Below are 25,412 nucleotides of genomic sequence, written 5' to 3'. Positions count from 1 at the left end.
CACGTCGTTTCTCCATAAGTAACCGCGCAGCAGCTTGGCTCACATTGGTTTGAAAGTTGCCGGGAACACGGTTGTCAAGATTGCGTTCAAAAATCTACATGGTAAGGAGCAGAAACCAGATAGGAAGGTAATTTGGACATTCTGCTGGAGTACCTTTCATTTTCCATTCTGGAACGGAGGTGTTTTCTTGCCAGTCAAATGGCGTTCTACCCTCCGCTAGAACCCGATAGAAGAACTCAATAAGCCAGAGCGTTGGATCCCAGCTTTTCGCTTTCCAGATTTTCCAGCTGTCATATCGCCAGGCCCTGTTGTTTTACTTGATTTTCTTCGTTTGATTGCCTCCTTGATTTCTGTAGCACTGACACGGTGAAATTACTCCAAATGTCGGCAATGCTTGTGGGAGCGAAAGATGAACAATTTCGTCCGTAGAAATCTACTCGAAATATTGCCACCATCTATCCATCGCGACTCGTCGATCGATAAGCAAAGTACCGCTCTTGTCATTAACGCAACTCTGTTTTCGATATCCTATCTGCGCTGAGAGCGGTTTTTGACGAGTCGATGCAGATACATACCGGGTGGTCTAAAAGTCTTTTCACACTCTTGAAAAAGTTGTATTCTGTGTTCGTTAACCGCTAGAAAATGCTCTACTAACATCATAGCATGTACGAAAAATGATACGGGACGGTATTGATGTATGCCAGTACTATGTTTTCAACACGATACAGCCAACGTATGTACAGGAACGGACGAAGACGAGGGTAATAAGCACGTAAAAGGGTGAGTAAGGACCAGGGTATATGGCTACCAGCGAACGAGTACAAAAGAAAATACGGTAAACCGCCTCAACGCTGTGTTAGAAGTGTGCCCAGACGTCGTTTCTAACGACTGAACATCTACTATACGTAAGTCGCGAAAAAAATGTAATGGTTTCGCTACTGTGCTCTTGTAAACACGATTCCCATTTTAACGGTTGTTCCAGCAACAAGCATGCGTCAAGAGTGTCGTCATCGTCTCATTCGGTGTTAAATAGACATTGAAACACATTACCCCTAAACACTGAATCCAGACAAAGATATCCCCCTGTGCTTGAGCTTGGATCCGAAGTCCGTTGCCGTCCCGAACCCAAATGGCAACGATACCTTATAGCCTCAGATGCCATAAAATTGGATTTTTATTCCGGCACTGTTCGTTGATTAGCACTAGATCAGCTTTTACCTCCCAACGAACTGCGCTGGTAACTTATGAACGATCATATTTTAATGCATGTCAATTTTCTATGTGCAGATTTTGTTAACCATGCCCTAACTGTTTCCAGTTCGACACTGAAGATCGAAAACACTCCGTAACCGCAGTGGGTGCTCTCATCAAATGATACCCGATCACAGCAGAAATTGCAACTCTCCATTTCGTTCCAAGTCTTCTCATTCTGACCTATCTGTCGGCATACTGCCTTCCTGTCGGATGCACCGCCGATTGTAGAGATGAGCCCAGAGCTATATCTCATATACTACGGAGCAATTCTGATTTTCCCGCTGTTAATAAGTTTCCGCGCGTATTATTCGATAACTTCCATCACAGCGGATTTTTTATGTCGAAAATTCGCAGAAGTGATGCGAACCTGGTATTGGTTGCTTCTGGGCATTCGTGATTGATGACATTTTCCACTTGGGTTTTTTCTGCATGATAATCAAGATGTTGAATTTCTAAAGAGCACATAGACTCTAGACTGGAAACCTTGCTCTTGTCGGTTGTTTGTCGAGTAACGAGAATTCTACTAGTGTTCCTTTCTCGTATCGAAGACACTTCTACTCCACTACCTTCGGAACCGACCTTACAGTAGAATTCGCCAGAGATTTCTGCAAAAATCATACTCTCTGTTGGTTTAATGAGCAGGGCTAGCGGTCTAGTTTTCCTTCGTTTCTGCGCCTTTTCATCATAATTCCTATCCACCGTTAGGCAGATGGTTTTCTATCGGTCGCGGCAGATTGTTCGTTTTTGTCATTCTTCACTTTCTATTTTTTGTATCCTGAAGACTATCTGAATGAAGTCCCCCTCAAATGCGTCTTCCTCCATTTGCTTTTCGCCCAGCTCGTTCTGCAACGAACTATCTACACTCCGGCCCGTTTTTCACGCCTTCTTTGCTGGCGTTTTTCTGACCTGATATCAGGCGTGTACTTCCAAGTAAACTTTTTCTCTTCGGTTGTGTCAAGGTCAATTGTCGGGACTTTCACTCGACCTATGCCAGCTGACTGTCAGGGTTACTTTTTGAACTTTTATGTTCGAAACTATACGAATTTATCTAAGCATTTTTTACTATAATCTTTATTTTCGCATTATTCTCGTGGTTATTGGATGAGTGAAATTTAAGAATTTAATTTCAATAAGTTTAGAAAAAATATTAGAGGAAGTTGTTGTGAACTCACCTTCGGCATCTATTACATCCTGGATTTTCTTTTAAGATTCATCTTATTGCTTGAAAAAATACAATAAAACAAATGAAGCTCAAAATATTTATTTTCGATAATTATTTATACATATTTCATAAATAAAATGCAGATTCTTTCACATTTCTACAAAAATAGTCCAAATACACAATAAATGTGCAATAATATATATTTAATATATAATAATTTTACAAATTCTCGATTAAATAAATCGATTTATCTGAAAAGTTGATCACTGCTTTATAAAAAATATGTTATATAATCCCATAAGAACACGTATTCATGCACAGGATATCTAAGAATGTTATTCTGCAGCCAAGGTCCAATGTGCATTACTTCCAGGCAACATTGTTTTTTATTTAGAAATCAGAGAAGAAAGTTGTGTCATGGAAGAAAAAACGTTTTCTTCTACAATTGTCTTTTTCTAAATCACAGTGGACCGTGACTACAAGTTTGCAGTGGAATTTAGAATTTCGTGGTAATCAATATGACCCAAATGTATGAAAATGATAGTGATATTTCTAATTTGATCAACAAAAGTAATTTTCCGCAAATAAATCGACATGTATGAACATCACAGCTGGTATTTCTAAACTTACAATGAAGTCTTTTTTGGTGCATAATAAATCAAGAGATGTGTTATGAAAATGTTACACAATAAGTATGTACGTGTATATGCATATGAGAATATGTCGAAACCGGTTATTATATAATAATATTTTCATCCACAATCTTCTTTCTAATCGAAATTCAATTCATGTTTTTCGTTTTTTTAAATGTACGTAAACTCATAGAACTAAGTTTATGTTTTGCTTTCCGCAAAGTATACATTCGGTTATACTTAAAAATAAGTAAGAATAATAGTAGTCACGGGTTGAATAAATGTGAATTTATATCATAGAGCAAGATCACCTAATATCAAAAAGCATTATGGAGCTATTTCGATGTAGACCAGGATTTTTGTCTGCTATTCATAACAAGTAGCATGCCAGCATTCATTCCAACACTACCCCATTTAACACATTCTGACATCTGAAACGTTTTCATTTTAAAATCAATCAATGTTATATCTCTTCAATGAATATGTTCCTGAGAAGGTGGCGGGTCGTGATGTAAAAAAATTATTGTATGCATTTCAACTATAATTGGTTATACTTCATCAAGTCACATTCTTATTCCGTTTAATGCCAATTAAATGTTGTTGACTTTAGGTACTTGGTATTGCTTAAATGCGTATCTATCTTAATTTTCAAAGCAAATAATAAATATATCAACATTTGCATTTACATGTGTATGTGTTGTCAGTATTTTATATTCATATTCTTTGTACATGGATGAAAAAAGAAAACCATAAACCAATTCATGTTAGGCGGCATGCAGTATTTTTGTTTTATTTTATTTAGTTTATCCCATAATTCTTCTGGCAACTCATGATAATAAGTGCGTCATTTGGATGTTGTATAATGACCGATTCCTATACCACACTAAATTCTTTTTCGTCAAATGTTAGTAGCAGAAATTTGAGGTAGGATTCCTTGCTTTGTCTTTTTTTAAATTATCTATTTCGCATGTTACCTCTTTTTTGAATGCTTAATATTTGTGTAAATGCAGCAGATAGGGAAGCTTTGCGATATGATAAAAATAAAAATATATTCTAAATATAATAAAAAACGAACAAATATAATAAAGGCCTCTACTTTCGGCGCTCACATGGCTCACGACTAATTTAAATTTATGTACGTATATTTGGTTGACTCAAATTTGATAATTTATATTCTCAAAAATTTTATTCGCTTTCGTAAAAAGTATATACAAATTTTCAAGACAAATTTTATATCAACAATTTTAGGTTTAATCTTTTATTTTATTCAAAAGACATAAACGTCAGCTATTAAATTATACAAAATAGAAACAAAAAACCATGAAAATTCTGTAATTTTGGATAACCCATTAACACGATATGAGAATCGCTCAGAATATATTAATACCGGAATGAAAAAAGAAGACTATTCAGTAGATACGGGGAATTGATTCTGACAATTTCTATGACAACTGTATTCAAAATCGATGAATTTATTTCTAATAAGATTTGGGGGGATATGAAAGAGCCAATTTCCAGCAAAACATGTCAAATGTAGGTGCTTCAAACCGAAAGAATTATAGTTTTCTCAAGTATCCCCATACAGTAAAGATTTCAAATTTCTCCTACTTGCTTGGTCTGTTACCACACATTCTTAATTTTGACTTCTAAAGCCTGACCCTCCACTCTCGATTGGCCAAAGCCTGTAGAATTGTCCTCCGAAAACTTTTTGACGATACCTTTTACGAAACGATTTTGTAACGGTCCGTGGCGCGCTGTTTTCGAGCGGCTGTTTCTTTCTTTCAAAAACAAGAAATTTGCGACAATTTACGAATAACAATGGAGAGGGCATGGTAAATACGATATTTCAAGGCCCAATAGAAAAAAGCTAGAAGTTTTCATGGGAATCAGTGGAGTGACTGTTTATTCAAATTATAGAGAAGACGTTGTCATCGTCATTTAAGGCAATCATGAATAGGGATCCTTACAAAGAAGGACTGGTTGTGAGTTATGTCGGAAAAGGTAGGGGTAGAAGATTAAGAAATGCAAAAAATGAACAACATTGGTAGCAAAGGCATTAGGTTTACAGATAAAGTAATCTATGAACGCAACATTATGGATTAGCGATAAGAATAAATAGGACCTCGACAGTTCAGGCAATGAGAGGCTAAATATCATAAAAGCTCGACGAGTAACAAGCATTACAATTATTCCCAGGAGAGATTAACCAGTGCAAGTGGAAAAAAGCTGAGGATGATAGCACTCTTTGTAGTTTCCGGCATGAAAGTCAGTTTTGAGCGATGCGGTATTCAAAGTTATCAAGCCTATTGATGAGAACTTCCAATGATGAGCTTTTTGAACGTTGCCTTGAAACCGAAACGCTAAATAACAATGAATCTCTGAATAAGACAATTTGAATATTTAGCTCAAAACACTTGCATTTTGGAGCAATGGAAAGGGCAATTTTTGTAGCGACCTGCATTTTTAATGAACGCTGTTCGTCGATAGTAAAGCTAATGAACTTTGTGGGGTTCAAAACTGAGATTCATACGCATCCAGGAGCGATAATATTCGCATCTTCTTCATCTAACAAACACAAGTCAAGATTCGAATGTCATCCTCTCCTCGGAGGTTTAAACTGGGTCGTTGGGTGGCCGTTTTGCAAGCTATTATTTTGGCGAAACATTTGAAATGAGTAAAATGTGCTTTTGCTAAATGGACACATGGACTTGGTGGCGTGGACAAATCGAAGCAACTTTTTTGTCCGGTTTTTCTAAAGTAATCCTGGTATAATTGCATCACAAAACCTAGGGACGCCTGTGTCATCAGAAGAGCTTGTATCCCCGTGTTCATCCTTTCGTGGAGTTAGCGTCCACTCAGTGTCAGTTTTCACTGTGACTGTATTTCAGTTTCATTATCATCACACTTAATGTTGTGCAAGTCTTAAGCTACATCAGTAAAACAAGAAAAAGATGAAAGCGAACATCCATGTCGACTTGTATTCAAACCCGGAGTAATAAAATCTAGGGGCTAAGGCTCGACTATTTCGACCATTACACCCGTTAATAATAAAGAGGTACAAACAAACTCGCGCGACTTTAACTAGGTTTCAAATCTAAAGGCAAAGTTGTATATATATAGAGTGACGCTTTCCCATCCGACTATCGCCCTGTTAAAGGATACAGTAAGAGACCACAACTTTCACATTTATTGAAGGAACTCTAGACTTCGGAATTAATTGTCATTCTTGCTAATGCTTTGCTCATAATTAATACTTCTGATTACTTAGTTAGAAGAATAGTTTTAAACTACTAGGAAAGATCTGACTTTTTCTGGATTATTAAGCTCCGCATGGTCTACTATGCACACGCTTCTAGAATAATTCAACATAAACGACACTCTTTCCAAATATTCAAGTAAATTCTTGATAAATTAAAACTGAACATTATATTTATTCAGAGAAGAATCAGATCAACCGGTCAACCGGCTAAAAGATGTAAATCTAAGCTAACACGCTCATAGATACATCATCCACACGCGCTAAAGTGGAGTTTGATAAATATAGAATGTATCAAAATCAACTCTACAAGCATCATCCGGTTAGCAAAAAAATATCGCCATGAGCACTTATGTAATGGAATTTAAATACTTTGTCGATATCATCATCTCAAATCTCGTAAGTGAAAAAGATATAATAAATAACCTGAACGAACGAAAATCTCGTTTAACCAGTTTGGAAATATCCGCAAATACAGGGTTCAAGTTATTTATTTTATATATTAATTTTACTTGAATTAAAAGCTTTGAACTTCATCTGGCAAAGTTGCGAGTGTTTGTTTAAAGTTATTGGAAAATGGTATCGATTCATATAATGAGGCCAAACCAAACAGTAAAGCAAAAGGGAAATGAAAGGCCAATAACCGTATGAAACAAAATACCTAAAATTAAGTGGAGAAATCCGTCACTACACATGGTCATGTGAAATAACACCGATTGTAAGCTGGAATAGGTAAAGATATGAGTTCCAGATCAAGGCCAAAATGATAAGTCTTGAAAAAGATGGCAAATGACCAAGAAGAAGGCCGTATTCAATTTGTATAATCAATTCTACCAAGGACAACTTTAGGAAATGTAAAATTTTGCATTTTGCAATTTTGATTTTACTCTTATATAAACAAGAAAATAACAATGGTTTTGTGGATATTTCATGTAAGAATATTTGGATCAGCGATAGTTCAATTCAATTTTCCATTGAATATGATACTGACATTTTATGTCTGAGGGGAGGAGTAATTTCAGGCCAAGGAATCACTTTCGACTTGTTATCACTTTGTTAATAATAGTACGTAGGACCAAACGTTTGAACATAGTGATCATTACAATTACCTATATTACTGTGAAATTCCATAATTCTAAAGCGAATTTAAGGAGGGCTGCAGTATAATTGAAAAATATTGAAACTAGGATGTTTATTTATTTAGACAAATATTGGCATGGAAAGTATTTTGAGACCTCGGCATCATATATAGGCACCAAAACCTTGTTGGAACCCGCCTTTAAACCTAAATTGCTCTGAAATTTTATCGATGACTTTCTCCATGCTACCATGTCCCGAGGACGTGGAGGACTTCAATGGACAATGAAATCTTTCCTCAAACACCTTGACTACGCTCACGGCATGTGTTTGCTTTCCCAGTGAATCACAGAGCTTAGACAGGCTCTGGATTTGCAAAAAGAGGAAAGCAGGGTCGGACTGAAGATAAACGTTATAAAAACCCAAGATCCTCAGTCTGACGGAGCATCGCAGTCTTGCTAAGTGTATTAAACGGGTAAAACATCGAGAGCGTCGATCAATTTGTCTACTTGGTAGGGTTGTTTCTGCTGACGGTGGTACTGAGTTTGATGTTACTCGACACATCAACAGTACTAGATTCGCCTCCGCAGTTTTATTTAGAATCTGAAAATGCACATACCTCAACACCAATATGAAATCGAGGCTGTTCAGCACTGTGTTGTGGAAATGGCCGCCACTGTTACTCAAAAGCTCGGGACATAGGTGTACTCTGGACCGACATAATCTTTCGCAAAACTGTAGATGAGGAGTGTAGGCTTTTCGAGAAAAGCAACATTTCAGCGAACTGCTAAGCGTGGTTGATGCGTTATACCCCAATTAGGAATATGGCTCGGTGTGAAATTAAAGGAAGTGACACTCAAGTTCAATGTAAGTGAATCAAAAGCCCTCAGTTTTCTCTTCAGTTTTCCAGATATGGTATACCAATTCAAAATCTTGATTACATGAATCATTTCAAAGATTTCTGGTCATTACATACGTTAGATATGTAGAGGAGTAACTTTTATATTGATAACTAATTAATGTTTGTCTTTTGAATAAATTTTTTTTGTTAATGTCTGTAATCAATTGCCGCTGTAAACCATGCCTCTATATATATTAGCAAGCTATTATCAAATGTAAGTAATGCTACTTAGCATAATAAGCTAAATACAACCAAAACCAGCTACTATATCCTACAATTTGGCCCCTGTTAATCTCTAAGCTTTAATCGAAACTTTTGGGCGAGGTTATTATTATCAGCAATATCATCATCTGCTTTGAAAATATCTAACTTATCTAAAGACTGTGCTTTATATACAATTTTCTTGACGTTATACGTTTCATTATCAATCGTCCGTCATTTAATCCAACAATTCTGTTGCAAATTCTATCTTATCTTTTTTAGGGTAATAAATTGTAAATATAATTAGTATTCATTATCGAAAAAAAGAGAATGCCTGTTTTGTGTCTTTCCAATTTCGAAGTGTATAGGCAATAGTTAAAAAGCATTTACGTTATATTCACGTGATACGTGAAAACACTTTTTACCTGTCGTCTTCGAATGTCTTGTTGTCGGCTTCCATACCGACACCAATAGGCAAAGTGTTGTGTGTTGTTCCACAAGCTTTGATTAGCTTTCCGGGCAAACGTTATCTGAAAGAAACATTCAAGATTGTTAATAAAAAATCAGTGAACTGACAAAAACTGTTAATATCAAATTATTACTTTTTTGATACATGGCCTGAATCTTGCAGATTCAATTTTCAACGCCCTGTTCAAATCAGTAATAATTCATAAATTCCAAACCCTCCAAGGAGCCTTCATAGTATGCCTAGACAGCATATATGAATACGACCCGCCGCCACTGTTCTTCCCTCTTTACCTGATCTCTGATATCCTTTTCACAGTGTGGTTGCTTTTCCTTATCGGCAAAGTTATTGATGCGTATATACCAGCCACGCTTCCACACATCTTCCAAGGTTATTTTAAAGACACGTAAACCATTGCCACGCAATTTTACTGAAAATATTTCAATTGTTTCGGGCAAAGCTTTTTTATCTGAAATAGAATTAAATTAGAAATTTGTTTTTCATTAAATATATTCATTTCTGAGAGACGTTTCTTAGGTGATGGTTTTTTGTTTTTTAGTTTTGTGTATGCATGATGAGATCTATCTTCTCCAGAACAAGAACAACAATACAACATGATCTGGAAAAACCGTGAGGATTTCGGTTATATATTTGAAGTTTCTCATAGAAGCTTGAAAAAATATTATAGAAATATTTATTGGAAATAAATTGTAAAATATCTGGTTTTACAAAAGATTAAATTATTTTACGAAACATTAACTAGAAAGTGGAGACTGATCATTTAAAATATGTTGATGATGTTTGTCAAAATGTATCAAACTGCCTAATTTCTATAATTAATTAATTTATAATTTACTCATTAGAATTATAGAAAATATGAAAGCTCCATTTTCTAACTCAATGTATTCTTCGAAAATATTAACAAGAAAGTATCTATGAGCATACATTCAAAAATTCACGCTAAATAATAGTCAGGGTCTCATTTTTTCTTTATTAAATTACAACTCTGATAATTCCCACCTAACATCTCAAGTCTGTATAGAAGTAACTCTTTAGTAAGTAATCTTTCCAATGCAGCAAAACCCTTGCAGTTGATAAAGGTAAATAGATTTCAAATTTTCCATTGCGAAAACAATTATCACAATGCAAAGATATAGATATATCTGGAAGGTATAATAAATTTGCAGTGTCAACAAAGTTTAATGCAAACCATATATTCTCAGTTTAGTTAATCTAAAAAAACAGGTATCACAAAAAATGGCATGTGCACGGAATGACTTTGTATGTCTAAGCGGATTATTCTCACGTAATGCTACGTCGATAAAGTGGTATAATTGTCATAGGATAATATTACAATGCAGTACAAATAGAATGTAACTACCATGTTATTGTTTAGCTACATTACTCAGAATTAAATAAACAAATATCAGAGAAGAGGTGGTGGCAATTTCTGTGCTGGTGAACGAACGTGATTCGTATCACGCGACATAGTTTGACTTTCATGATTAATAATTATCTGGATAGATATGATAACGTTTTTTTCTTCTTTTCCAAACATATATGCGCAAAAAAAATATACGCTTCAATTTTACCGATATAATTGTGTATCATCTATAGTATAGTATATATAGTAAATACTAATACGTATGTATACAAGCGCTTTATTTCTATTTACGGAATAATGGTTGTAAATCTTAAATGCTTCAAAAACCAGTTTGCATGATAAGTGATTTTTTTCCCATTTACTATTAAGCAAGTCTAATTCCATGCTTTTTTTATTTTTATTTTCGTTACTTGAATATACTACTGAAAACCCTACACCCGCTCATTGTTTCCTAGGCAATCATAGTTGCTTGCGTTCTATGACACAACCATATTTCTATTTTTAAACTTAAAGATTTTCATATAAGTTTCGCAATTATTTTAGAGTATGCATGTGGCTTAACCTTACATACATATGTATTTTAAAGTCAGAGTGACCCGTAAACAAAAATATGTAAATATAATACTTAAGAGAAGCAATCATAAAAAAAGAGAGAAATAACGAGCGTTCTCGTATACAAAATAGTTTGATTCAAATAATGCCTTCTCAAGGCGAATAGAAGTTTTAAGCCGGGAAGTACATATGATAGAGTACCGTTGTAAACTATATTTCTATCTTTTCACGTAGGCCTATTTTTACAAGAAGTTAAGTCGTAGCATGTCATACATGAAGATAACAATATGATCAGATAAAAGTCAACTAAAGTTGTTCAAACAATCCAATGGGGAGAGTAAAGTATTTACCTCAGAGCACTGTTGTATCTTGAAATAAATTAACAGAACCTCCCGCGTGAGTAACAATTTATTGATTGTGTTTTGATTGTGTCATTGGAGTTCTAATAATAAACTTTCAGAGTTGATAGAGAAAATGCATGGTCTTAATTAGATTACTATTGCAGGAACAATTTGCGTATCAGTTTTTTATTGAGATTCTGGATCTTGATATGAACGTGATTTTGCAAAAATTATTCTGTGAGTCAGAAAGTCAATTGATGGCAATAAATTTGCAATATAAATATAAAACCCATATTCTTGAAATGGTGTTTTGTATAAACCTTTGGACGCACGTGCTTGAATTAATTTTTGGCGCCTTTTGTTAAATGTTATGTGAAGTCCAAAGGCAGTATTTGAAATTGAATCCGGTTAGAGGTATCGCATCCACTCAACACAGAATTTTATTCTGAAATTCAAGTTTTAATTGGGGAATAGCGCTTTAAGGCTACCGGCATCATGTAGTTTACTGATCAGATCAATTTTCTAGAGCCACAAATTCTTGGTTTAACCAGGTGACAAAATTTTATGTTGGGAAATTAGAATCGTCAAGTGTCTCTCTTACTTTGTTCCCTTCTGTACCTTCGGTTGACATTTAATCCTTGGTAGCAATAGGTTCGTCATTTATAATTTGATAGTCTACCGGTTTTACAGAATCGAGTACTGGGTATTTCCGCAATTAGAAAAAGCTCTCTTACTCAATTTTGTTAACACCGCCTTTTGATATTCAATTTTGTCACGACGTCATTCTTTTTCTCAGCTTTGAGACAATTTTAGTTCGCGAATTTTTGTAGGATCCCTACTTTTTTAGGTTCCCGATATGATTTTAGTCTTCGTTCGTTTGTATTCCGAATAATTTTTGGTGCCTGGGGGTTTTCACTAGGTCCTTAGAAAAATCAGGAGTGACATCAGATTCAGTTTGTTTTCAATTAGTGTCATTTTTTGCCAGATACTCATAGTTGTCAAAGTCTCAGTTATATCCGCCGGATGGTTGATTGCCAGTTGAATGGAGTTTTTGCTTATTTCGAAAAATGGAAAAAAGTATGTTTCGAGTAGTGATTAAACACAAGAGGTAACACTGGAAAAAATTAAAGTTGAGTTGGACAAAGTTTATGACATTTTTGGTCCTTGTGTTTGCAACTGCTTATAATTGGGTAAAAGGCATATCTCAGGGTACAGTGTTTTCGATTTTACATGAAAAATTGGATGTAAGAAAAATTTCGGCTGGATGGGTGCCCCGTTTGCTCTCAGTAAAGGATAAACGCAATCGTGTGCTTGACGCTTTTCCGTCGCAATCGTGACGAGTGAGTGAACGATGGATTTTTTCCTTTTCAGACGTCTTAGAGAGTTGAAGAAATGCTTCGAAAAGGCCTTTCATGGCCTTGAAAGAGGGGGGAGAATGTGAAAAAGTTGGAGGGAGCCACATCAGGGCTGTAGAGTAGGCGACAACGTTGCAATCACTGCACTACTAAACACACAGAAAAAGCTTCTCGTAATCCAGGTTTGGTGATTGAGCCGGCTCATCAAAATTGAGCTACCATTTTCTTCGGCTCTTGCTCTCATATGCCACTCATTTTCAATCGCCAGTTCAAAATTATTCATCAAAGAAATAAAAGTGTTGAAAGTGAATCAAGTCGAACACCGAAAGCTTTGTGTATTTAATATGTAACAATATTTCGCTGTACGAAGCTATATTTATTCGTTTCTAGTAAATCATAATATATATGAATTGAATGCGCCAGAGTACACTTTAATGGGATGCGAAAATTCTTCTGAAAGCGGTTTTTCGCCAAACTTCTCTCTATCGAGGTCCATGTTATGACCTATATCACTACAAAATGTTATACTTCTAGGATCAGTCAATATTCAAAATTTACTAATAGATATCAGAATGGGATGTATTTTGAGGCCTAGGTTTTATATAGAGGCACCACCGCGATTTTTGCAGATTTCTCGCTTGGGTGGTCTCTGAGTACAAACCCTGTAAGCTCGTAGTTTTTAAATCTTAGGCTCAAAATACTAATGTAGACCTTTCATTTGATATCCTACCCTCGCCGTCTTTGTTCGTATAGAAGATCAAACTATTCCATATAATAAACTTTGATTTCCAAGATATTGCTCAATTACTTATCGCCAGTTTTAAATCTTTTCAAGAATGGTTTATTTTCATCAATTCAGTACCAGCTCATTAGCAACCTATAAATTTTCCGTGCTTCAACAATCTCTTACAAAATTTATTTATAAATAGGAAAGAAAATAACCAAATACATTGGTATTTGAATATTTTATATTGCTTTATGATTATCTGCATTATTTGTTTATTTACAAACGCCCAACCGAAGGACAAAGCCCAAATTTCATCAATCATTATCTAACTTCACCATGAAACTTTCATTGACCATGATAAACCGAAAAAAAATAAAATGATAATTTTAGGTGCTCCAATGACACTCATTCATCTTCTTTAAAGTGGTTTTGGTCTTATCAAAGCGATAACTCAAAATTATAAGTTGATTACTCATATGATGATCATATGCGGAGAAAATGCATTGCTCAAAAATGAAAATAATTATTGGAATGTAGAACACACACTTGTGCACACACACTTGAGAAATTTCATCATTGAATTATTCCAACAATTGAATTTTGATGAAATTCTCAATTACCGGCTTCCATCAATATATTATCTATTAATGTAATTGACGGTTCGCAACAGAAAATTGATTTCTTCTATTTCGGTATATTCCGAAATAGCTGACCCTTTTACATAGTCTTAATTTAGGCTTTCAGCGGTCACACGCGTACAGTTTATAATTCAATAAAATGCTGAATGACCGTCTAATATAAGAAATCAAGTAACAATTGCCTTATAAGTGATTGTTTCAAAGGTTTTTGGGGGTCGTGATAGTTAGTACACGTGAATAATTGTATCTGAATCTTGACGTGAAAGGTCGTGACAAGTTTTGTCGTTAACGTTGACGGTGGTGAGGAGAGCGTATCACACCTTTTCATTCTTCTTCTTTCCTTTATGGATTGAGCTTACGAGTGCTTAATTGATTATCTTATTTCATTTGTCACAGAAATTATTAAAATATTAAATAATCGATGATGCAAAAATTTAATTTCAACATTAGCTTTGAAGCCTAGTGGGGTACTTAATGTCAAGCCACACAGTACCTCAGAGCCAATGTAATCAGGGTTGTTCGTCATTATTGCCGAAATTTAACTCCCTCAAGTAAATGCAGAAAACTACTACTTGACTATCCATGGTTTACTACGATATCAAGGGAAAATTGTGCCCTGAGAGGTAAAAAAAACATCGAAACAAAATGAATTAGATATCATATTATCAGTCTGATTTCCTGCAGAAATGATATTCTAGCAACTAGCAACTTTACATTGACTGAACCGTGAACATCAGCTGGTTCAAGCTACTTGGTCACAATAACTGTAGTGTGGAGAGTAGAAGAAAGCGCATTATCAATACCTCCGAAAACCACCAAATCATCAAGAGACAACTTCAGTGAAGCGCAAGGATTTCATGAGAAAATTTCCCGTGAATTCGATGTCCGAGATCGATTAGTGTGGCGATAAGCGCACCCACACGCTGAACCTCAAACTGTACAAGCTTCAAAACTTTCAGCGCCCTACTGTTCAAAACTAGCTCGTACCACAACATCAAAATTACAGTTTGTTGCCTGCAGAGGCTTCCGCTTCGTCGACAACAATCAAAAACTGTCAAAATGTTGGGGGCCTGGGGGGTAATTTTCGAGTCAAAACCGACTAAAAATCAAGAATAGTGCAAGGATAATTTTCCAATGGCCGACCTACTCATATCTCAATCCGATAGTTTATACGGTTTATTTGATTTTGAAAACAAAACGCTGTGTTAAACATCACAGCAGTTTGAAGTCAGTAATGAAATCACTGTTTTGGGGTTGGGATGGATTGGGTCCTGAAAATCTTCAGCCCATCGACAAAATTTCAAGACACCTTCGGACTTGCACGGTTGAACATGTTGTTGCTTAAGGCCTGTATTATTTCGTTTCTATTTTGTTCTGTGCAAGCAGAGAGTCGAAAATTCAAATTCCTGTTAATTAAGACCTATCAGGAATATTTACACGCCGTTTCCGAATGTTACCCGAAATGGAGCCTTTCCGAAATGTCCGATGCTGTCAAAGAAGGATTTGGTTCTTTCATGACCTTGATAATATCATCATCGAACAAAGATGGCGGCTCAAAGTGTAGCTTCAGAAAGGTGAGAACCACCTAAAATAATGTTATTCTTCTTAGAAAACCTATCAATTTTGAATGATTTTCCAGGTTAATACTGTCGCATCGCCTTACAATTGCATTCTATAGTGCACTATTACCACTATGATATTTTCTGAGAAGCACCCATAGAGAATTACCATAATGGCAAGGCATTGTCTAGAATAAAACACATTCAAGAAGTTTTAACCAATGTTTCAACGAGCAGCGAATTTCAGATTCAATCCAGTATAATTTATTCTCAATCTCATCTGGTGACAAGAAGTTCAAGAAAGTTCATTATTTTACATTGGCACATTGTGTTGACAAGTCTAGAGTGATTCCTCTCCAATGATTCATAAATGGTTCACCAACTGACCGAGGTTATCAATAAAGAGCGTCACTATTCACCAGCGGCTTTGGTAAGATTATGTCTGTAGTTTAAAGATATTCTTAAACTACAAGTGTATCAACGAGGAAAGACTTCTGACTACACTACTCCATTACTTTGTTACTCCATTACTTTGTTAAATTTTGTAGTACTTCGAATGGTGTTCAAGCCAAGAGCCAACAACAAAACACTTTTTAATCGAAATTTGGGCTGAATTCGATTAATCTTGCATTGAACCAGTCTGCCAATCAACAAAGAAAGTCAATTTAGAAATAAAATGGGACCTGACAGAAACAGAAATTTTTTAGTGTTCAGAAGTATTCATTGAAACAAACTCATCACAATTGAAAGCGTCAAGACAACATCATAAAACTGCGGAAGATACAATTGTATTTAATTCTAGAAAGCAAAACATTCGCCAAATGTGCATTCAAGAATAGAAAGTATGTAGAATCACGTCAGGGACAGCGGAAAAAACCAATCAAGTGAAAAAGCAAATTCATCAGTGCAATTGCGACTGGAGAATTATTAAATCAAACTGAACCAAGGCAACATGAAAATGATGTCTAGAATTGAGCTGAAATAGCACTATCAATAATACCCATAATAACGGCTACGACTACGAGTGATATGAGTGAACTATTAAAGATTGATAGGGGATGAAATTGGTTATGAAAGATTGAAGTAGTAGTGAAAGAATCCAACCACAAATTTTTGTTTCTTTTTTAATGTATTTGTAGAAGGATTGAACAGAGTTGCGGAATGCTTACTATGTGTATTCTTTCAAAGTGAAGGAAAGTCTACCTGTGTCAAAATAATTTTGGAAAACTTCAGCTCCCTTGACGATTTTGCGAGAAGCTTGCACTCCTCCTTCATTGCCCTGTGCCACATAGTTGTTTCCCTTTCTTAATATGTGCCACTTTCGCTTTCAGATTAACTATAAAACCTTGGGCTTCTTAAATGAATCCAACTGAGATTTCTAATCTGAGTGAAATATCATAATTAACGTTTTTGAACAAATAGAGGAATGTGAGCTGCTACCAAGTTTAAGATTACTTTAGGCGCGTATAAATATAATAGAAACACATATAGAGGTGGCGTTAATTTGAAAAGGGATTAATCCAGAAACAGAAAATAAGTAAAGGAACCAAAATACAATAGAATCCCGATAATTCGTATCGTCAAGGGATTGACGATTTGATACGAAATATAGGGATTACCAATTATCGGGATTGCAAAATACAGAAAATTAAAAATTAATTTGTACGAATTAGCCAGAAATACGAATTATCGGGATCCCACTGTACTGTATTTCATCTTTGCCCTTCATCAGTGTGCTTGTTTCTTTTGTTATATCACATTTCAACCAAAAGATAAATTATATAGTATTTATAATTTAATTTGAAAAATTCATATAATATCGAATCAAATAGCATGTACATATATGTACAGTCTAGTTGCAAATGATGTATCTATTGGTTGCCCTCTACAAAATTACAAGTTGAATGCACAGGTGCGCATTTAACAAGGTGATGGAATATTTAATCTTAAAATTTTCAGTTTAGGAAACTGTTTTTAGCTGCAGCTGATTCACGTTGTGATGAAAGCAACAAGCAAATGCAAATATCAGTATTCAACAAGCAAACAATCATGTGCTATTCGCACAGGTGGCGAACCTATTATGTTTCAGGAAGATGTTTCTGCACTAAAATCAACCATCCACCACCAAATTATATTTTAAATGATATATAATACATACATATGAGTATGTACTTGAAGATATTCTCCGATTTTCCCTATCTGGTTCTTAGCATTGTGTGTTAATTAACAATAAACAACGAATTGTTTAATATTGCTATTCAAACCCAGATTTCATTGCTTTAGTCAAACATGCATTGTAAATATTGTCTTTTTAATTATATAAGATTTGATACAAGAATAACACTGAGTCGGACTAGTTGTAATCTCTTTAATAAGAAATTGTTTATTTATTTTGCATGTAATTATGATTTCCGAGGTTGTTTTATTAATGGCATTAACTAAGTGCCGTTTTATTTGAATTATTCAGTTGTTTTCAACAGTTTAGATTATCAGAATCTTCATTCTTTCCGATCACTATAGAATCTTTTCAATTTCTTTAAATATGTATAATCAGAGATTTATATTGTATATTTGATTTTTGGTTGGCATGCTTTATATATCACAATGTATTTGATACCCACATTCGGTTCAGATAGTATTTCTTCTGTTTGTTGCAATATCACTGTATTTACGAAAAATAGTATATTTGTTTCAGAAATTTGCATTATTGTAAATATTTTTTCACCTCTCAAACACAATTTGTACCAGGAAGCGGAAATTATTGACTGAGTTGAATAGTAGAAATCACCACCACTCATACTCTGAGATCCAGCTGTCCAAGTGGCAACCACATTTCAAACCAGAAAAAGAGTTGATGGTCTGTTTATTACTTTCGAATTGGAAATCAGGAAAATGTTGGGCTTATAGCAGAAAAGATGTCGGTAGACGTAATGTTAGGGTGTGTTAGAAGACGGATAAATAGGACGTAACTTTGATTACTGAAGTGATACACATAAATTGTTTTTTATTCACTTCATATAATCAGTTTTTTCAGGTGTTCGATACGCAAACTATCGTGCAGAAAATTTGCTGTAGAAATTCCAGAATATGAATACAAAAACCCTCCAAAATAGGTTTCATTAGTGAGAGAGTTCCTGGTAGAGAATTAGAGAAGTTTCTTCCATTTTGGCTAAAAAATACGGTGCTGCAAAAATCAGTTCTTCCTTTCTTCGGGAAAAACACTGAGGCAGGCAACAACTGATTTATGAACTAAGGTTTTTTATTCTTTAATTACATCGCTTGAAATACTTGTTCCTGAACGCACTCCAGAATTTAGATCGCTGCGCGGATAAAAAAAAACCTAATTTGACCTTCCACTTTTGCAACATCAAGTATGCTCTCCACTTCGTCCAAGCCGGTTAAGTCATAAAAACTGTGTTTCGGCATTAAAAAATATTCTTCATTGAATTTATGTCTTCTAAGACCACAGTAAACGTAGCCAAATTTTGAAGACCTTAGACGAACAATGTAGATTACCATGCACCCGAACATATCGGCGGTCAAACCGTCGCTCTTCTGCGAAAATATGAACGCAACATCATTAGCCACTCAGCCTATAATCCACAATTAGCATTTAGACAGGAAACGTTTGAGCTCCAACAACGTAGTGATAGGTGAATGCCTTCTCAGAGGCAAAGCCGCAAATCAGTATGCCAGGGATATACAAAAACTGTCGTAGCATCTGAACAAACTAGATGTTCAGCCTTCAAAATTATGTAAATGCAGTGGAATCCCGATAATTCGCATGGTCAAGAGACTGACGATTTGATACGAAATATCGGGATTACGAGTTATCTAGTGTGCAAAATAAAGTAAACTAACTCGAGGGATCGGCAAATTTGTACGAATTAATCGGAAATACGAATTATCAATATATGAATTATCGATATTCCACTGTATTTGTAAAAGAAATACTATACTTCCAGTGAAAACGTTAACCACAATTTAAGATCGAAATCTAAACTTCAGTATTAATAACCCTTCATTGAGTCATACCACCCACTGAAATATATCCTAGGATGGCCGGCGAGTAGGTAGTCCTAGGAATATGTGGCGCAAAACAGCAGGGGAAGCGAGTGTCTGTAGGAATGATTGAGGCGATACACTCCATATAAGGATTTATGGCCCAATATGAAAAATAACATCCTGTGCAGGCTGATTAACGGTGTACCTTTGAGTTCGCTAAAATAGGCGACACCCTTTTTGTAAATGGAACGCCTTAGATGTGTGCATATGTACGTGTGTAAGACAGAAAAGAGACTCATACCGTAATATTCTATTGTACTCTACACCTCCGTCTAGCGGCATATCCCAGATTAGTTTATGTACCAGATCTTCCTACTTTTCGCGAAAAATCTTCTAACATGTTGGTTCTGACAGGAAAAATTTTATATGTAGTATATAGTCTCTGCCATTCTGTCTGTCTTTATAAGAAGTCTGTTCTCAATTTTTGCTAGTGGTACTGATACTCCAATTGCTTTTCTGATCACAGCATGGGAGAAATTAAACTTTCGAGATCGGAAAGGGGTTCCCTATGCGTTACAGTAACAAGGTACCCCGCCGCTCAATACCCTCAAGGTTTTAGTCAATAGTCACCATACAACCAAGTAATTCGCATATGCTTGGAAATGTATTGTTTGAGCAGTGAGTCAACCAGCATACCCCACAGCGATAGTACATCTCTTTGGAAGTAACCTTTCGTTGCTTCTATCGCTCTTAATGATCAACACCTGCTTCAACTCGCTGTAATCTCTACATTATTAGTATAGTAAATGCCAACTGAACTAAAGTATTATCGACACTATGATCCTTGGCAACATCACAAAGTTCTTAGAATGGCATACAGTCAAAAACTCCTTCAATGTCAGCGAACCTTCCATTTCAGATTTACGTCTTCTACTTTTAAAACCAAGGAGTCGAGAGGAACCTCACAGGATTTTCCACGCTGGCAAACATGTTGATTTTCATTCAGCGTTTACAACTCTACCCCTTAGAAGAGCGCAACAATAGAACTACTTTCGGTAAACAGTTCCCCTGTAAACCAACCATAAAACGCCAAACTTCGTCTGTGATTTTGGCACAGCGTGAATGTCGTCATCGTTCGTCGTGCATTGCCCACTACACGAACGTTTCGGCATTTAATCCTTTGACTTGGAAACACTGGATCAACAAAAGATTCATTGTACAATGGAGGGACCCGAACTGCTCATTCTGCCCAGAATAGATGTAGTGGAAGAATATATATATATATAAGTGGATATATGTATCATTCACAAAATATACCGCACATATGAATCCATCTTAAGCATTTTACTTAAAACTGTAAAATGAAAAAATCTAGTTAGACAAGGTTCAGCAGATTTTTATGTATTGTCAATAAATTCTATGTGAACCACTGGGCTTCAATCTCTCCTGGGTGCTACTTGGACGCTTTTCGGGTACCCAAAAAATAAGATAAGTAAAAAAACCACTGAAGCAAGGAAACTCGCGACTCAAGGTAACCTCATGGACAAATTGAATGGCTTAACCCTATGCAAATTATCAATTGTTTATCATAATGTCCCTCGTGGTAACGGTTATGGTTTTCTTGTCCCTTGGATTGATTTATCAATCGATCTATAAAATTAACACTTTGAACTTTTGCATTTTATGCAAGAGAGGTTATCATTAATATCTACATCGCTTGTTTAAAAAGTTAAAAGCCGGTTCAATCATAAGTGGTTCGGGCCGATTTAATGTTGGTTCCATCAATATGGATGTATCGTTTAAATAGAACTAACAAACTGAAGAAGAAGAAGGGAGAATAGGCATGGGTGCTCTATGCTCCAAAAAGAGGTGAACAAGGATTATGTATTTAACACCTTGGGAGTTTTTCTAAGTCATAAGGAACGAAACGGCCATACATATTGGACTGGGAATAAATATTATTCAAATATTAGCACAGTAACGATCGATTTATCAGTAAAATGTGCTGCATAACTCGTACTTTTCTGTCGTAAAATTAGATTCCTATAAAATCTATGGTTTTCTTCATACTTAAAGTTCCATCAATCATATCATTTCTTCCATTATTCGAATTTCAGTCGATTTTTTCCTTTCTCAGTTGAAGATGGTTGAAGGCAATTTGTAATCCTATACGCATATTGAGAATGCCATGTTTTTTAGGAAGTGTAGACTCGAAAATGAATTGTAATTTTTTTTCTCTTAATACATCCACGTGAGATATCAACTGAAAGATATTAATTAATATCTGAATCGAGTCTTAAATTTGACAATGGTCGCAAAATAGCACCAATTTAAAGTGAGACACAGAACTCATTCTCAAAGGGCATCCAACAAAAAGCTAGGCCTCAGAATAATTCTCATTCTAATCTCTACATTATTATATTTTTTAAATTTACTGGAAACCCTCCCTTAAATTCATGTCAGGATTACAAAATCGCTCAAAATATTTCATGCATATACGAGGAATACACTAGGAACTGCGTATAAATTGCAACATCGCGCACCCATATATTGTTTAACTTACTTTTACTGGATTCATGCCTCACAACGGAAACTATTCGATATTTGTTGGAAACTGGAAAACACGCAACCACTTTTCTTTCAGACATTGTGTTAAAAATAATGCAAATAAATAAGGGAAATCGGAAGAATTAAGGGTTGTTTTCGCAATTTTTTAAATTTTTATTCACTAGGAAATTTAAAACGTCCTACTTATTCCCGTCCCTTTTATTTGCAATGGATGAATTCCCTATGTAGACTCTAATTAAAATAAGTAATATCTCACGAAGAGATAAGAACAATGCATTCTTATATGTGGGAATAACAAGAACATATGATTGCCACCTAATTCTGGGTCTCTAACTACATTAGATTGCAGTTTTTTGCATTTCAGATAACTAGTAACTTCACAGCTTCGGATAGATACCCCTTTTAGAGGTAATAAAATTATCTTCGATAAAAACAATGAATCAATATGAATTGAATTACAACTTCGCAAATGAGTATTATATTTCTATAGTAAGTTGTCATCTGAATCGTTTTACATATCATTAAAAGAAATAAAGAGACCATGAGCCATCTAAATTTATCAATGACATTTGGTTGGTTGTGCATTTTGTCAAGATTATCCATACCCAACCGCTTTGGACACTCCAGCTTTCAAGGCTGTAAGTGAATGAAACTTTCAAGTAAAATTGACGATTTATTTGATTTTCCAAACGAGCGCAAAAATATTTTTAATGTTCGATTTGTTTATATAAGATTTGAGTAAACATTATTCTTGTAGAGCATCGTAAATAATCCACTCAATAATCAAAGGATTGTTCCTTGCAAAAATTCAAGGATGTCTGAAGATAAACACACTTTGCCATGTGTGTTACAGCTGCTCTGATAGTAGCAGTTACGGGACGTATTTAGATGTAATTTATAATAATATCATTGGTTAAAAAGAATGAAAATTTCACCCAAAATGCAGAAAAAAAAATTCAAATAATTTTTATTTTCAACATCCGAACGGCGGGCGGTAAAGTTTGGTATGAATTGCATTATCAAATAATCGTACTCGTGAAAAATATTTAAAAAAAATCCTTGATAAGTTTGTTTTGAGTCTACTCTGATTTGTAGCAGCATTTTGTCCTATTTTCTGAAATAATTTGGTGGAAGACCAACTCTCGAAATTTTCTTCTTTCTAGAGTTATAAATTTATTTGATTTGCATGGATTCTACCGCCTAATCAGATCGTGGAATATCTGAATGCGTGACCTAAAACTGCGATTCTGGCAAAAGCTGCAAACGCCGGCATTATTCTGGATTCAGTTTGTGATTTCGAGACCCTTGCTTGATATCGTTTATATTTAATCTTACCACTGTTGATTGTTAAACTACAATTGTTCGGGAGATATTTTTAGACGTCACATCATGAATGAAATGAATTCGTAGGCGTGGCATAATGTAAACAGTTTGTAATACGCACAGACATAAGGCACTCTTGTATATCATTCAGTTCCTTACAGCAAATACTATGACTAGTGAGTAATTTATCTTCAATTTTTATATTTATAACTTACCGGGTGGTATGTTATCAACAGTACCTTGTCGGATAAAAATTGAAGATTTTATCTGCTGTGTGCAAAACGAACCAATCAACCAACCAACAACATACGTTCATAATCTACACAAAAATTTCAAATGATAGTTGATTTTGATGTTTTCTCTTTGAAATTTACCTTTCGATGATTTGCATACGACGACGCCAAACCAGCCATTATTTTCCTGATCGCTACGTATCTCGACGATGAATCCATATTCGACGACGGCACAAAAGATGCGTTGCTCCTCTGGCCCAAACCACTTGGATTCTCGCAATTTCTGCACGGCTACGCTGCTTCCAAATGTGGTTTTGTTGTTCCCACCGGGCATTGGCCACCATTTCAGAGCATTTACAAAGCTATTTGTGCGATTCATAATTTGTGTTTTATGGTTTTAGGGGGAGAAGATATCGAGTTTGGATGGTGGTAATGCCGTTTGGAGTTTCAAGTAAATATAAATTCTATTTAGTTTGAAAAACAGAAATAAATTACTTGATCTGCTTTCTATAGGGGGTTACGGTATCCGAAACGACCGCTGTATGTAAGGTATCGATGAACGAAGAATGCACTATTTCAAAATATCTTAAGGAGATTTTATCTCCGTACGTGTCTTATCACTTTAAAGGCACAGTAATAGTCGCAGCACTATCGTTTTTTATGCCGTTCCAATTGCATGAAGCGTACAATAAACCGGCCAACTGGTTATACTTTCACAAAAATGTATGTAAATTTCACAACACAAGTACGCACACTTAAGTCTCTTCTAGATATGTATATCGTTAACTCACTTCTGGTATTTCAGATTTTAATACAATTCGGATGAAATCCAACAAGCAAATGGCTCAAAACGTGAACGGCTAAGAGTATTTTAACGCCGGCTGTGGTGGCTGTTTTGCCTCTAAAAGATTCATCGCTACAACATTTGAGTGGATGGGTTGCCATTTATTTCACTAGAGATGTGAAAATATTTAAATCTGAGCTTTTTTTCTGTGGTAACTATACAAGATTGATTACTCCCGTCTTAGAAAAATATAAAAAATTGTCTGGCGATGACAGGACACCGTTCAATCTTGGTTATCATAGTTTTCTTAAGAATGACCAAGAGGGTTAACAACTCAGAAAGCCGTGGGAAAATCGTCCCTGGCTTTGTTACCTTGTTCACTACTTCGCCGCGCTCATACACGCTGGGTATATTGTCCTCTGGTGTGCTGGACACGTGAACACTGCGTGGGTGCAAGTATAAATCAGGTCGGGAACCGGGAGCACAGAGCTTCAGGTATGAAAGGTTTTGTAGATTTTTTATGTATATATGTTATTATTTGGGTGCATGAAATATATTATGTAAGTCACTTCAGTGTGACATTCACATTTTCTGAACATAGGATGACTCCCTAAATTTACGCGAATCAGACAAATTAGATCTTCTCCAATTATGTTTATAATAGCAGGATTTCTACTAAACTTTCCAGCATGACGCTGTATGCAGATATCTATAATGTTGAAGACTTTTACACTTCTAGGGCAAACTTCAGGGAGATTTCCAGAAAATTTTATTCGAACGAATATTGGTATGAGGATACTTTCAGATATATTATTATTAAATTTATTTGTGCAGATATCGGAACCGGATGTATTTTGAGGCCTAGATTTCGTAGAGATGCACCACTGTGATTTTTTTTCAGATTTTTCGGTTGGATAGGTTCTGAGAACGAGACCTGTTACACATTTAGGGGGTCATATTTTGAGCCCTCACTCCCCTACGTTTCACCCAATAT

The 25,412-nt window shown here is 35.4% G+C and overlaps 2 protein-coding genes across 3 annotated transcripts in view; one reads left to right on the top strand and one right to left on the bottom strand.

The window, feature by feature from the left end:
* LOC119656826 (pre-mRNA-splicing factor ATP-dependent RNA helicase PRP16) overlaps positions 1–25,412 on the top strand; it is an 88,216-nt gene that overhangs the window by 15,189 nt on the left and 47,615 nt on the right. The window lies entirely within an intron of this gene.
* Positions 2,497–24,490, bottom strand: LOC119656828. Of its 2 annotated transcripts, XM_038063474.1 has the most exons (5): positions 24,130–24,489; positions 23,776–23,996; positions 9,243–9,418; positions 8,909–9,013; positions 2,497–3,479 (listed from the first exon to the last, which is right to left on the bottom strand). In XM_038063474.1, exons 2-5 carry the CDS (start codon positions 23,966–23,968, stop codon positions 3,384–3,386), a joined length of 570 nt encoding a protein of 189 aa, XP_037919402.1. In that variant the 5' UTR covers positions 23,969–23,996; positions 24,130–24,489; the 3' UTR covers positions 2,497–3,383. The 2 variants fall into 2 exon arrangements, with proteins under 2 accessions (XP_037919402.1, XP_037919401.1); XM_038063473.1 differs by having other exon boundaries at positions 23,776–24,490.

Source organism: Hermetia illucens, chromosome 5, assembly GCF_905115235.1.
Source record: "Hermetia illucens chromosome 5, iHerIll2.2.curated.20191125, whole genome shotgun sequence".
In the NCBI taxonomy this organism is placed as follows: domain Eukaryota; kingdom Metazoa; phylum Arthropoda; class Insecta; order Diptera; family Stratiomyidae; genus Hermetia; species Hermetia illucens.
Note: the sequence above shows the minus strand (reverse complement) of the source record. Positions and strands in the feature narration are given on the sequence as shown.